Genomic DNA, 14,214 nt, shown 5'->3' on the forward strand with positions numbered 1-14,214 from the left:
CTTTAAAGGTTCTCATGTATAATTATTTAACTAAAATCACTAGCCTTGGGAATTGTTTATTAATGCTGCTTCTTGTGATTTTTACCTGTAAGCAGCCTAATTTAAATTGTTTGTTACAGCCAAGAGAAATCTCTAAAAATAATTTTATCTTTTCAGTTCAGTTCAGTTCAGTCACTCAGTCGTGTCTTACTCTTTCCGACTCCACGAATCGCAGCACGCTAGGCCTCCCTGTCCATCACCAACTCCCGGAGTTCACCCAAACTCATGTGCATCGAGTCTGTGAGACCATCCAGCCATCTCATCCTCTTTCACCCCGTTCTCCTCCTGCCCCCAATCCCTCCCAGCATCAGAGTCTTTTCCAATGAGTCAACTCTTCGCATGAAGTGGCCAAAGTATTGGAGTTTCAGCTTTAGCATCAGTCCTTCCAGTGAACACCCAGGGCTGATCTCCTTTAGAATGGACTGGCTGGATCTCCTTGCAATCCAAGGGACTCAAAAGAGTCTTCTCCAACACCACAGTTCAAAAGCATCAATTCTTCAGCGCTCAGCCTTCTTCACAGTCCAACTCTCACATCCATACATGACCACAGGAAAAACCACAGCCTTGACTAGACGGACCTTTGTTGGCAAAGTAATCTCTCTGCTTTTCAATATGCTGTCTAGGTTGGTCATAACTTTCCTTCCAAGGAGTAAGCGTATTTTAATTTCATGGCTGCAATCACCATCTGCAGTGATTCTGGAGCCCAGAAAAATAAAGTCTGACACTGTTTCCCCATCTATTTCCCATGAAGTGATGGGACCAGATGCCATGATCTTAGTTCTCTGAATGTTGAGCTTTAAGCCAACTTTTTCAGTCTCCTCTTTCACTTTCATCAAGAGGCTTTTTAGTTCCTGTTCACTTTCTGCCATAAGGGTGGTGTCATCTGCATATCTGAGGTTATTGATATTTCTCCCAGCAATCTCGAGTCCAGCTTGTGCTTCTTCCAGCCCAGCGTTTCTCATGATGCACTCTGCATGCTAAGTCACTTCAGTCGTGTCCGACTCTGTGCGACCCCACAGACAGCAGCCCACCAGGCTTCCCCGTCCCTGGGATTCTCCAGGCAAGAACACTGGAATGGGTTGCCATTTCCTTCTCCAATGCATGAAAGTGAAAAGTGAAAGTGAAGTCACTCAGTCGTGTCCGACTCTGTGCAACCCCATGGACTGCTGCCTACCAGGCTCCTCCGTCCATGGGATTTTCCAGGCAAGAGTACTGGAGTGGGGTGCCATTGTCTTCTCCAGTTAAATAAGCAGGGTGACAATATACAGCCTTGACATACTCCTTTTCCTAGTTGGAACCAGTCTGTTGTTCCATGTGTACATTTGGGAAAAACAAAAACAAAAAACCCACATACCCCCAAATTTATCCCCTATTCTGACCTTTCCCGATTTCCAAATGCAAATATCCAACTAACTTCCTTCCTGACATCTATGATAAACAAGCATCTCAAAGCTAACACATCCAAGACAGAGAACCTGATTTCTACGCACCATGACTCCTTCCGGCCTCATCAGCTCTCCCAGTCTTTCCCATTTCGCTTAATAGCACAACCACTCAGAAGTGATGCCAAAACCTCTTAGAATTTCTCTCTTTGCCTTCCAACCCCCTCCATATTAAATCTATACTCAAGTTTTGTCAATTCTACCTATAAAATATGTCCCCAATCTAATAAGCATTTCTCAACTTCTCCACAAATAACATCAAAACCCAAGCCCCATCAATTCTTACCTAGACTATTTCAATAGCTTCCTATTGGTGTCTTTATATCCACTTTTTAACCTTTACAAATGGTATATTACAAACAAATCATATCATTCACCTGCTTAAAACCCTGTTTAGCCCTCTGTGTTTCAAATTAAGCACAAACCCCTTACTATGGCCTAAGTCCACACATGATCTGGAAACCACCCATCTCTCCGATCTCAACTGTGAGACTTCCCACACTCATTCACGCACTCACTACTTCTCCAGCCATAGTTCTTTCAGCATCTGGGACGTGCCAAGCCTTGTTTCCACCTCAAAGTGTTTGTATTCTGTTCTCTATGACCTTTCCTGAGCGTCACACTCCAGCTCCTTCTTGTCATGCACATATCAGCTTAAATGTTATCTCCTCAAAGAGTCCTGACCTGACAGACAGACACACATACACATGCAGGCACAGGCACACACGCACGCACATGCACACACACACCCACGTGCACATACACATTCTCTCTCTCATTCACCTCTAAAACTTGCTCCTTGATACCTACCGCAACCACCTCTTTCATGGCACTAGAACCAATAAACCCACACCACCTCTTCCTCAGAAGAGTGAAATGTTACTGGAGGGTAGAAGACACAATAAAATAGCCATAGAACCCAGCTTAAAAAGGAAAAAGAAAGAAAATCCAGCCCTAGGGCCGTAGACTCAGAGTTTGTTGAGAAAGAGATGGGGAAGTTACAGGACCATACAACCTGTAAGCCTTTCCCTTCAGATTTTAGACTCTCTTAATTACCCCAAGTCAAAAAAGGGATAAGAAAACACAGAGGGGCTTGGGTCTCCTCTATACATGGAGAAAAAATAGGGACAACGCCAAGAACTTACAGTAAAATGATAGTATAGATGTTGGTTTTCTGTAGTGTCCTCTATTTAGACTGCCCTTGGCATCTAAGACCTATCCACAAGGGACAGTGTTCGAGACTGCCCCACTTCCGCTTCTCACTGACCTATCCAACCCCTTCTCCACAATGCCCTGGGTATCACGCCTTCAGGTCCATAATTTCTCACCTTCCACAATGAAAGTTAAATACCTGATAAAGTGCGGTAACAAGCTTGGATCCAAATGACAGAGGACCCCACCTTCTCTTTCCATGTAATACACTTGATATGAATTTCTAAAGATCAGACAGACTCTAATTATAGCAAATGTCAGGGAATGAAAAACCATGGGATGCTGATACAAAAAAAACATTTCAGAAGAGGCAGGTTTTTCTGGTGTCCTATAAACCATACCATTGCAAACAGTTGTGTACTCTACAGAGGTGAAAGAGCTATTCAACCACACTTACATGAGAAATGAAAATATGAATGATGCTGACTACTATTTTTACTTACCAGAGTACCAAAAAATCCACAAGTTTATGATACTCTGTTGGAAGAGCTGTGAATTCCTATATTTCTGGTGGGAATGCAAAATGGTACAATACATAAGGACAGGAATTTTGCAATTTCTGTAAAATGGTATAAGAATTACTCTTTTACTCAGTTTTTTTTTTTTAAGAAATCTACTTAAAAATAGACCACTAATAAGTAGTAACAAACATACAAAAGTATTCATTGTGGCATAATGTCAACAGCAGAAATTTTAAAACAAAACAACTTCTACTCGTAGGAAATTAGTTAAATAAACTTTGGCATGTTCACATAATAGAGCACAAGGCAGCCAGGAAAAGGAATAAGAGAGATCTCTACCAACTTGAATTTAACTCTACAAATACAGTTAGGTTTCCCTTAAAAAAAAGCAATATGGAAAAAAATATACATATATTTCACTTTTTGTAGGAAGAAACATTATATATTTCTGGAATGGGTTGCCATTTTCTTCTCCAGGGGATCTTCCTGACCCAGGGATCAAACCCGCGTCTCTTATGTTTCCTGAATTTGCAGGCCGGTTCTTTTTTCCTCTGCTCACAGGATCTCTTATCGTACAAAAGTTTCAAATTTAAAAATGGTAAAATTTATCACTCTTTTCCTTCTGGGTCTGCTTTCTGTGACTCAAGGACTTGTTTCCCACACTGAAATCACACTGTATATGAAATATTCTCCTAAAAGTTTTAAAGTTAATCCAAATAATATTTATTTCAGTGTAAAGCATGAGGTACAGATCAATTTTTAATTTTTTGCATATGGATAAACATTTATCCCAGCATCACTTAATAAGTATCCAATCTTATCCACTGAATTGTGATACTCACATTTTACATAAATTTCCATGTAAATGAATATCTTTTCGTGTTCTTTCTATAGTGTCTGATTAGACTATTTGTCTGTATCTGGGCCAATTCCACACTATGTTAATTACAGCAACTTTACAACGAGCTCTGGATATCAGCAGGACCAATCCCTGAAGCCGGGACGGCTAACTGCCTCAATATCCATTCTCTCTCTTCCTTTTAGTTATAGAATCAACCTCTGGATTTTACTTGTTCTGCTCAGGCAGAACTATTCTAGGCTTCCCTCACAGTTAGACTTGAGCATGTGACTAAGTTCTGGCCACTTGCTCGTGAGCACAAACTATCTATTTGCAATCCCTGGGTTGTATCCTTAAAAAGACTGACTTTCTCCCTTTCCCTTTCTGGGGACTGGAACGTACACATGATAACTTCAAATGTGCCAAGGAAGAGATCTTAAAGGTCATCAAAGCAAGACGAATGGACTCACCAACCAGAATCACCGAATTCCATCCTGCCTATGAGCTTGGAGTTTCACATAAGAGAGAAGTGAACTTTCCTTGTTTAGCCCCTTGGTCTCTGAGCAGGCAACCAAACGGATATCTTATTAACACACACCCCTGTTCCTTTACTTGAAAGCGAACTTAGTTCTTCTTGGCTGTTTGAACTGCCATACACACTTAAGAATTAACTTGTCCGCTCTCTGAAAATTCCTGATGGGATTTAGATTAGGACTGCATTGAATTCATAGATCAATTTGGGGGCACCCTGTGAATTTAAACATATTGCATATTTCTACCTATAAAATTATTTATCTCTTCATTTACATATCTTCTTTTATGTCTATATATAAATCTTTTTAACTTTCTGTATAAAAGTCATAAACAACTTTTGTTCATTTTGTTCCTGTGTATTTACAGATTTCATAATACTCTAAAAGAGATCTTATTTTATTGCATTTCCTAATTATCTGTTGCCTATTATACAGGAATGTGATAGTGTTAGTCACTCAGTCATGTCTGACTCTTTGCAACCTCACAGACTATAGCCCTTCAGGCTACTCTGTCCATGGGATTCTCCAGGCAAGAATACTGGAGTGGGTTGCCATTCCCTTTTCCAGGGGATCTTTCCAACCCAGGGATCAAACCTGGTCTCCTGCACTGTGGGCAGACTCCTTACCATCTGAGCCACCAGGGAAGCCCATATAGGAAAGTAGTGGATTTTTATAAAGTGATCTTGCAAAAGCTGGCTTAAAACTCAACATTCAAAAAACTAAGATCATAGCATCCAGTCCCATCACTTCACGGCAAATAGATGGGGGAAAAAATGAAAACAGTGACAGACTTTATTTTCCTGGGCTCCAAAATCATTGTGGACAGTGATTTCAGCCATGAAATTGAAAGATGCTTGCTCCTTGGAAGAAAAGCTATGACTAACTTAGACAGTGCATTAAAAAGCAAAGACATCACTTTGCCAACAAAGGTCCATATAGTCAAAGTGATGGTTTTTCCAATAGTCATGTATGGATGTGAGAGTTGGACCATAAAGAAGGCTGAGCACTGAAGAAATGATGACTTCAAAATGTGGTGTTGGAGAAGACTCCTGAGAGTCCCTTGGACAGCAAGGAAATCAAACCAGTCAATTCTAAAGGAAATCAGCCCCAAATATTCACCAGAAGGACTGATGCTGAAGCTGAAGCTCCAATACTTTGGTTACCTGATGTGAAGAGCGTACTCACTGGAAAAGATCCTGATGCTGGGTATGATTGAAGGCAGGAGGAGAAGGGGGCAACAGAGGATGAGATGGTTGGATGGCATTAACAATTCAATGGATATGACTTTGAGCAAACTCCAGGAGATGGTGAAGGACAGGGAAGCCTGGTGTGCTGCAGTCCACGGGGTTGCAAAGAGTCGGACATGACTTAGCGACAGAACAGCAACAACAGTTACATAGAAAGTGAAACTTGTAAACAAGGAACTTGGATATTAAGCTTAGGAGATTTTCAAGCAAAGTGCTAAAGGTGGCAGCTTGGTGTCTTCATGCTACTTATGGTTAAATTTGAGAGGAATGAGATAAAGTGAGGGAAGAATTGTTAAGCAAAAAGGAACCTGTACCCGATGCTTTGGAAAATCCTCCAGCCTATCCACGTTGTAAATTATGCTAAAATCAGGGGTTCGGTGTCAAGAAAGCGTGCCCTGAGACACAACCAAGGTGGGACTAGACCACCTTTGGCCGGTGCCTGAAACAGAATAAAGGGTCAGAATGCTCAGTGACTGCGAGCGCTCTCTGCAGAAATCAGACATGTGACTCACAGATCTCCTCAGCCACTCCAGCAGAAGCCAGACGCGGAGACAGAACCATCCAGGAAAGACTGTGGAGGGGCGTCCTGTCTAAAGGAAGGAGCCCCGCCCTCCAACATACAGGGAAGACTCACGAGAACCTTTCCTGAGACCACGTTGTACCAGCAGAAACACCACCGCGTTAGACTGAAAGGGACGAGAGAGGACAAACTGAAAGAGGAGCGGCAGACTCACATCCTACGGGCGGCAGAGTCCGATGAACACTCAGGTGCAGATACACACTCGGTTCAGTTCAGTCCAGTCGCTCAGTCGCGTCCGACTCTTCACGACCCCGTGAATCGCAGCACGCCAGGCCTCCCTGTCCATCACCAACTCCCGGAGTTCACTCACACTCACGTCCATCGAGTCAGTGATGCCATCCAGCCATCTCATCCTCTGTCGTCCCCTTCTCCTCCTGCCCCCAATCCTTCCCAGCATCAAAGTCTGCGCATGAGTCAACTCTTCGCATGAGGTAGCCAAAGTACTGGAGTTTCAGCTTCAGCATCATTCCCTCCAAAGAAATCCCAGGGCTGATCTCCTTCCGAATGGACTTGTTGGATCTCCTTGCAGTCCAAGGGACTCTCAAGAATCCTCTCCAACACCACAGTTCAAAAGCATCAATTCTTCGGCGCTCAGCCTTCTTCACAGTCCAACTCTCACATCCATACCTGACCATAGGAAAAACCATAGCCTTGACTAGACGGACCTTTGTTGGCAAAGTAATGTCTCTGCTTTTGAATATGCTATCTAGGTTGGTCATAACTTTCCTTCCAAGGAGTTAGCGTCTTTTAATTTCATGGCTGCAGTCACCATCTGCAGTGATTTTGGAGCCCAGAAAATAAAGTCTGACACTGTTTCCACTGTTTCCCCATCTATTTCCCATGAAGTGATGGGACCGTTCCAGAAAAAGGAAGGGTTACTCCAAGTATAGAGTCTTAAACCCGAGAGTGGAGCCTCAGACGTCAGGGCCAAGAGCCACAGAGTGTTATTTCCAGTCTTGAACCCTAAAATATTTTTCCCACTTGGGTTTCAAAATTGCTTGGCATCAGTGACTCCTCTCTTCCACTTTCCCACTTTTGGAATGGAAATGTCTGTAACTGTTATCCTGCTCCATCATTGTGTTTGAAGAGCAGGTGATATATTTGCTAGTTTCACACGTCTAACGGAGAGGAGTTCTGAACCAGGATAGATAATATCTAGAGTTTTACTCAGACCTGATATAAATGATTCAGATGACAGGACTTCTAAGTTGATAATATTTAGATGATATTTTGATGATTTATGGACTTCCCTCACGGCTCAGCTGGTCAAGAATCTGCCCACAATGCAGGAGACCTGGGTTTGATCCCTGGGTTGGGAAGATCCCCTGGAGAAGGGAACAGCTACCCACTCCAGTATCCCAGCCTGGAGAATTCCATGGACTATATAGCCCATGGGGTAGCAGAGTCAGACATGACTGAGCGACTTTCACTTTCACTTTGATGATTTACATGGGAAGACTTCTGAGTTGATGTTATAATGTAAGGCTTTGTAGATCAGGGTAAGGACTTTAATTTTATTTTAGGGATAGAGGGAATCCAGAGAAGAATTTCAACCAGCAAGTGATACGACCCAATTCACATTTAAAAGGTCACTGATGTGTACTGTAAGCACGTTAAGAGGAAACGCTGGAACCTGTTAGGAAACCATTACAGTAGTGTGGGCAAGAGAAGACAAGGATCCACACTACAGTGATAAGAGCAGGATGGAGGACAGAGGATCAGATTAAAAATGTACTCTGAAGGTATAACTGCCAGAAGTTGCTAATAGTAATCAATTCAACACAGAAGATAAAAGAATAAGAGAAGCATGGATGATTCTTCAGCTGGGACTTGACCAACTGAGTAGACTGTTCTGTTCATTAGCTGAGATGGAGAAGGCTGAGGAAGGTATAGATTCATGTGAGAAAACCAGGATTTGCATTTTAGACACACCACGTTTTTATTCTAACAGACATGCAGATAAAAATATAAAGTACTTTGATATAAGAGGAGGGAACTCAAGGGCAGTTCAGAGCCAGATTTACAAATCTGCACGGCATTGAAAACAAAAGGACCAGGAGTTACCTGGTGATCCAGTGGTTAGGACTCCATGCTTTTACTGCCAAGGACATGGATTCAATCTCTGGTCAGGGAACTAAGATCCCACAAGCTACATGGCATGGTCAAAAAAAAAAACACACACCAGAACCTATTATATGTTTTGGTTGGTATAACCAACCATCTATTCTAAAGAAAGAATAGGTGGAAAAAGAAGCAAGCCCAAGACCGAAGTCTAATACATTCTAATATTTAGAGGTCTGACAGAGGAAAGAAGCTAGCAGACAAAGAAAGCAAAACAGGTAAAAACAAGTTGGACACAGTGTTAGAGATGTCTTCTTACCAGGACCATTGATACTAACTATAATTATTTGTCTTGACATAGCCTTCATAGGCTCTCCTCTACAAAAGCCCAGTTTAAAATGCAAAACTTTCAGATCTGAGCATTCATTTTAAAAATATTCACATGCTTAGGAAAAGCCCACTAGAAGAAGACACAGTAGTGAATGCTGAGGGGATACGCAGAGACCCAGAAACTCCTCCATGATATGGCCACATGGAAATTAAAAACTTTAACTTCAATCACAGACTTTAAATTCTATAGAGAATTGGAAGAAGTGACAACGCTGGACTAATACAGAGAAACCCGGGCCCGGCACGGTCTGAGAACCGCTGGGACAGGCATGGAGGAAACAATAAGGAACAGCAAGAAGAGCCACATTAACAAGGTGAGTTCAGACCCGCATCCAACTCTACCAACAGTATTTTCTCCACTGAAGCTTCCTGTCCCCCCTGCAGCTACAAGAAGCCCTTTATGCATTTTGTTTGCCTACCCTCTGGCTATCTCTGCCGCTGTCTTCTCTCTTCATCTATCCACTGTTTTTACAGTTTTTGATTCCAATTGACTTGTACAGTGTCTTTCGCTGTTCAAATAAATTCCGTGTTTTAAAAAGTTTTTGTGGGACAAGGTAATACCCATAAAGCCATTTAAAACATTTTTAGTACATCTGGATTAACATATTATAGGTGAAGACTAAAAATGTTTACGTAGGGGAAGAAAACAAGGCTAATGTGTACCCCCCACCGCCCCATTTTAGATAAGAAGCACAAGCCAACAATGGTTATAGCACTGAAAACCACAATCCTAAACCTGAGATTTCAGGGAACTGACTTCAATTTTCTCCTTTATGGTACCGGATACACAGATATATTACACTTTAATAAAGGAAGAGGCTATTTTTAAATGAATAGCAATCAAAGCTGGTGACACACAGATAAGCTAGTATGATTATGTCAAATTCACCTAAAAGAGATTTCAAACCTTTTACTCAACTTGAAAGAAGCTGAGGCTTTTCAGACCTGTGGAAGACTTCCTGACAGTACACTGACATTTCCTGGTTTGCCAGTCATACCCACGTGCCACAGATACAGACATGCCTCAAGCCTCCTCAGGGTGAAATATGAAGGCAGGAAGCACTGCTACTTGGCCAGACTCAGGAGGGCCAACTCGGTTTTCAACAAAGAAGAAAGAAAAAGACAGTGCCCCAAATTTAAAAAGAGAAAAGAGCAGTACATTTATGAAGATTTCTCCTCCCCAAGTACACCTTTTCCTTTCTGCATACCCTTGCTCAGATGTGATCGCTTATGAGAGTGGGGACTCCCAAGGTTCTGATTCTTTCCGATCTAGAGAATACCTGATTCCTTGCCTCCCACCTAATAACTGAATTACCTTTCCTGGGGCCACCTTGTTCAACCACCTGTTTGTCAGGTGGCTCCTTCTAAGGAAGCACAGACAGCTGTTGGTGCCAAAAGATGTTGTGGTCTTTGGACATGATCCCGATGGGAATCGCAACCAACTCCTCACATCTCTCTGATGGGGTACAGTAATAGAACAGAAGTCAATGGGAGGTCAGCATGCACTCAGATTCCAGATTCTGAAAGGGAACAAGAATCAAACCCTCCATTCTGCGCCTCTTCACCATGTCTGACAACCAATAGGCGAGAAACCGGCCTTTACCATCCCATGAAAATGAAATATACAGTAACGACTCTCAGTAACCACATAATAAGCAGTATGCACTTTATGAAAGGTTACGTCTACAATACAAATAACTAATATTAATATTTATTACATTTTATACTTTGTAAGTCCCAATTATCTGCCATTGTACTAAAATGCATCCTACACTGTGAAGGGTTCACTTCGTATTTAAGTATCCATGCAGAGCACTGACTCACCTTTTCTAATACAAATAAGTTCATGCACTCCACAGGTTCTTTCTCCACCTGTTAAGAAAAATTTTTTTCAGAAATTAAAAACAGGTCATAACCTGAGTCTGACTGTTACAAAGAACTGCTATAAATTAGTTTCTAGAAATGGCCTCAGAAAAACGTGTCCTAACTCTTCTCTTCAAACTTTACTATAGAATATGCTAACCTGATACACAGTACCCTCCTGAACCCATAAGCTAGGATCTCATAAAATTCTGGAATAAGGAAGCTTCATACAAGTATGTTATTTTAAATGGTAGGCTTCTCAAGAGCAGACATCATAGCACCACTTCCTAAACACCTCTTTACATGATCCAGAAGGAAACACTGCAAGGAAGGACCCACTTTTGTATCTGAACCTTAATTTATACAGGTAAGTTATCATGGAAGGGTCAATGCTGTAAAGGCGATATTTATGTTTTACAACATATACTCATATTCTGATCCTTTCTCCATTCTCCAGCTACCCACTCTTCTAAATCTATAAGACAAATTTTATAAATAGCATGATGATAAAACTAACAAATGTAACCAAAAGAATTACTTTATCTTAATCACCATTATTAGAAAAAATCACACTCGTTATCTTAAGAGTAATATTATTTGTTAGTTACCATAAAATAGGTATTTCCTTTGCACTGAATTATAGCACCACTACCTTAAACGAATGTGCGCTGAATGACATTCTGTAGTGTTCTTATATGCATAAATAACCTTACAATTGGGCTGAAAATTATGCTTAAACTTTATATAATAAAAATGTTAAATATCATCATCTTAGCTCACTACAGAAGCTTATTATAAACAGTTAAGTTATAAGAAATAGAAATATCTTACAGCCATAACATGAGAAAGAAAAACTATGATATCCACTGAAAAAAGTAGGTCATTCAGGAAGCAAGCTAAAAAACTAGAAAACAGTATTTCTATCACTAAAGTAGGTTAGAGCTTCATTCTAACTTGTCTGTAACAATGCCACTGCCTCTTTATTATCAACAATAGAGACTAAACACTGGTTATCAGGAAGACAGACTTGGCAAGAAATGCTTAACATAAAGTTATGATAATAAATTATTACTCTGCAAACCTTAGTATAAATACAGTAAGACTTTATCAAATGGGGTATTACCAAGGCGTAATCACTGACTACTGACTAAAGGGACAGAATTAACTATACCTACAAAATATACTTTATACAAAATATACTTTATCTTTAAAAATGAGAAATTAGTCAAACGACTGCTGGAAGGGGAAGCTTTACCAAGTTATAAAAAGTAACTATTTTCAAGAGGTTTAGAAGAAGCATGTCATACAACACAACTATAATATATATTGACACCATCACTGATATTTTCATAGGCTACTTAGAAATAGTCCTTATATAGTCATTAAGACCTATTGTCAAAGGGTAACACTTCTAACTTAAGAGATACGCACATAATTCACTAACAGTCTTTCATGCCTCTAACTGAAATCAGACTTCCCGCATATGTAACACAGATTTGTTTGGCTTTACTATACACATCTAGTCTTCAACACAACTGTATCATTTTTTACAAGGGTTAATATAACAATAACAATAAAAACTACTGTATTCTAGGACTTTTCTCAAAACTGCAAATGACAATAAAACCTAACTCTCAGAAAGGACTTTACAAATGAAAAGTTAAGTCAAATAACTACTGTATTTTAAATTTAGAGTCAACCAATAATTACATTTGCCAAATATGCACAAAAACCACATAACTAGGAAAAGCAAGTAATACTGAGCTCTACTATTCCAGATATTTGTTCTGAAAATTCTAACCAACAGGTGAGATTTCACCGATGTGTAACTCAAAAGCAATCACTATTATTACTGAAATAAAAGGAATAGTAAAGATAGGTCAATGCCAGACAAAAAAAGTAAAATTGAGGGAAAAAAACTTTCAAAAGTACAAAAGAAAAGTTAAATAAACCTTATTACATTATCAAACACAAAAATCAATATTCTTTTATCCCCAATCCTTCCTAAGGCCAGAAAGAGTATAAGGAAAAAAATATGCATTGTGCAGGTTAAATGTATATTTTTAATGTACTTGTTTGGGAATCAAAAGGCCTGAATATTTCTTCCATCTGAGATACAGCAAACTGTGTACAAATTTTATAACTTTTTAAACATTTTCTAAAAGCAAATCTGAAAAGTTTACAAGAGAAATGTCAAATTTGTAAGCAAAAAGCAAGCCACTGGAGGCACATCTTGACTTAAATATGGAGATATGGAGGTAATCCAAAAGTGGCCTACTGATTTTTTAAGAGTATAAGGCACAGGGGAAACGATTACTGACTTTTAAAATTTCCGCTTCCTGAGGTATACTTGGTATATAAAATTTTAAGATATTTAAAGTGTATACCATTATGATAACCAAGTATGTATATCCAATACACAGGAGAATAATTATTTTTTATTTGTTTTTATTGAGATAAATGACCATACAACACTGTGTAAGTTTAAGGTAGACAATGTGCTGATCTGATACTCTACACAGTAAGATTTCCACTTTAGTGTGAGCTAATACCACTAACATGTCCATGATTCTGTTTGTTTTTGTGGAAGGGACACAAGATCTAGTCTCTAAGCAACTTTGAAGTGTATATACATCACTGCCCTTACTGAGTATTTGATCCCAGGACTTATTTATCATCAGGTCGTGAGCTGTACTTAGGCAGTATCTCCCTACGTCCCCCACCCTCCTTTCCCTGGTAAGCATCCTTCGACTTTCTGTTTTTATTTTATGAGTTCGGCTTTTTCAGAATGTACAGTAAGTGTTATCATATACTTGTCTTTATCTGACTTGGCATAATGCCCTCAAGGTCCATTCAGGTTGTCGCAAATGGAAGGATTTCCTTCTTACCCAGAGCTAAATCATATTCCCCTGTATATGTATATGTATATACGTGTGTGTGTGTGTGTGTTTATCTCAAACCTTCCTTTTCCATTCACCTATTGACAGACGCAAAGGTTGTTTCCATATCTTGGTTATTATGAATAATGCTACAATAAACATGGCAGGGAACACATTTCTTTGATTCTCTGTTTTCACTTCCTTTGGATAATTATCCAAGAGTGGGACTGCTGGATCATATGGTAAGTCTATTTATAATTTTTTGAGGAACCTCCACATTTTTTTCTGTAATCGCTGAACCAATTTGAAGGAACGATTATTTAATCAATTAGTCAATCTCTTTAGAAAGAGATGAGTTTTCCACTAAAATGAATAGCCATCCCCAAAATGAATTCTTGTATAATAGAATTTTTCACATGCCAAATTTACTTCAAAGACATAATAATAATAAAGACTTTAAAATCATATTCAGTTCAGTTCACTCGCTCAGTCGTGTCCGACTCTTTGTGACCCCATGAATCGCAGCACGCCAGGCCTCCCTGTCCATCACCAACTCCCGGGGTTCCCTGAGACTCACGTCCATCGAGTCAGTGATGCCATCCAGCCATCTCATCCTCTGTCGTCTCCTTCTCCTCCTGCCCCCGATCCCTCCCAGCATATTAAAATCAC

The 14,214-nt window shown here is 40.0% G+C and overlaps 1 protein-coding gene across 3 annotated transcripts in view; it reads right to left on the reverse strand.

Moving 5' to 3' along the window:
* SYT14 (synaptotagmin 14) overlaps positions 1-14,214 on the reverse strand; it is a 211,261-nt gene that overhangs the window by 189,184 nt on the left and 7,863 nt on the right. For all 3 annotated transcript variants that reach the window (XM_070768657.1, XM_070768656.1, XM_070768655.1), the window contains exon 2: positions 10,628-10,675. In XM_070768657.1, coding sequence (XP_070624758.1) covers positions 10,628-10,675 — 48 coding nt within the window. The remainder of the gene's footprint in view (positions 1-10,627; positions 10,676-14,214) is intronic.

The sequence above is a fragment of the Bos indicus genome, chromosome 16, assembly GCF_029378745.1.
Source record: "Bos indicus isolate NIAB-ARS_2022 breed Sahiwal x Tharparkar chromosome 16, NIAB-ARS_B.indTharparkar_mat_pri_1.0, whole genome shotgun sequence".
In the NCBI taxonomy this organism is placed as follows: domain Eukaryota; kingdom Metazoa; phylum Chordata; class Mammalia; order Artiodactyla; family Bovidae; genus Bos; species Bos indicus.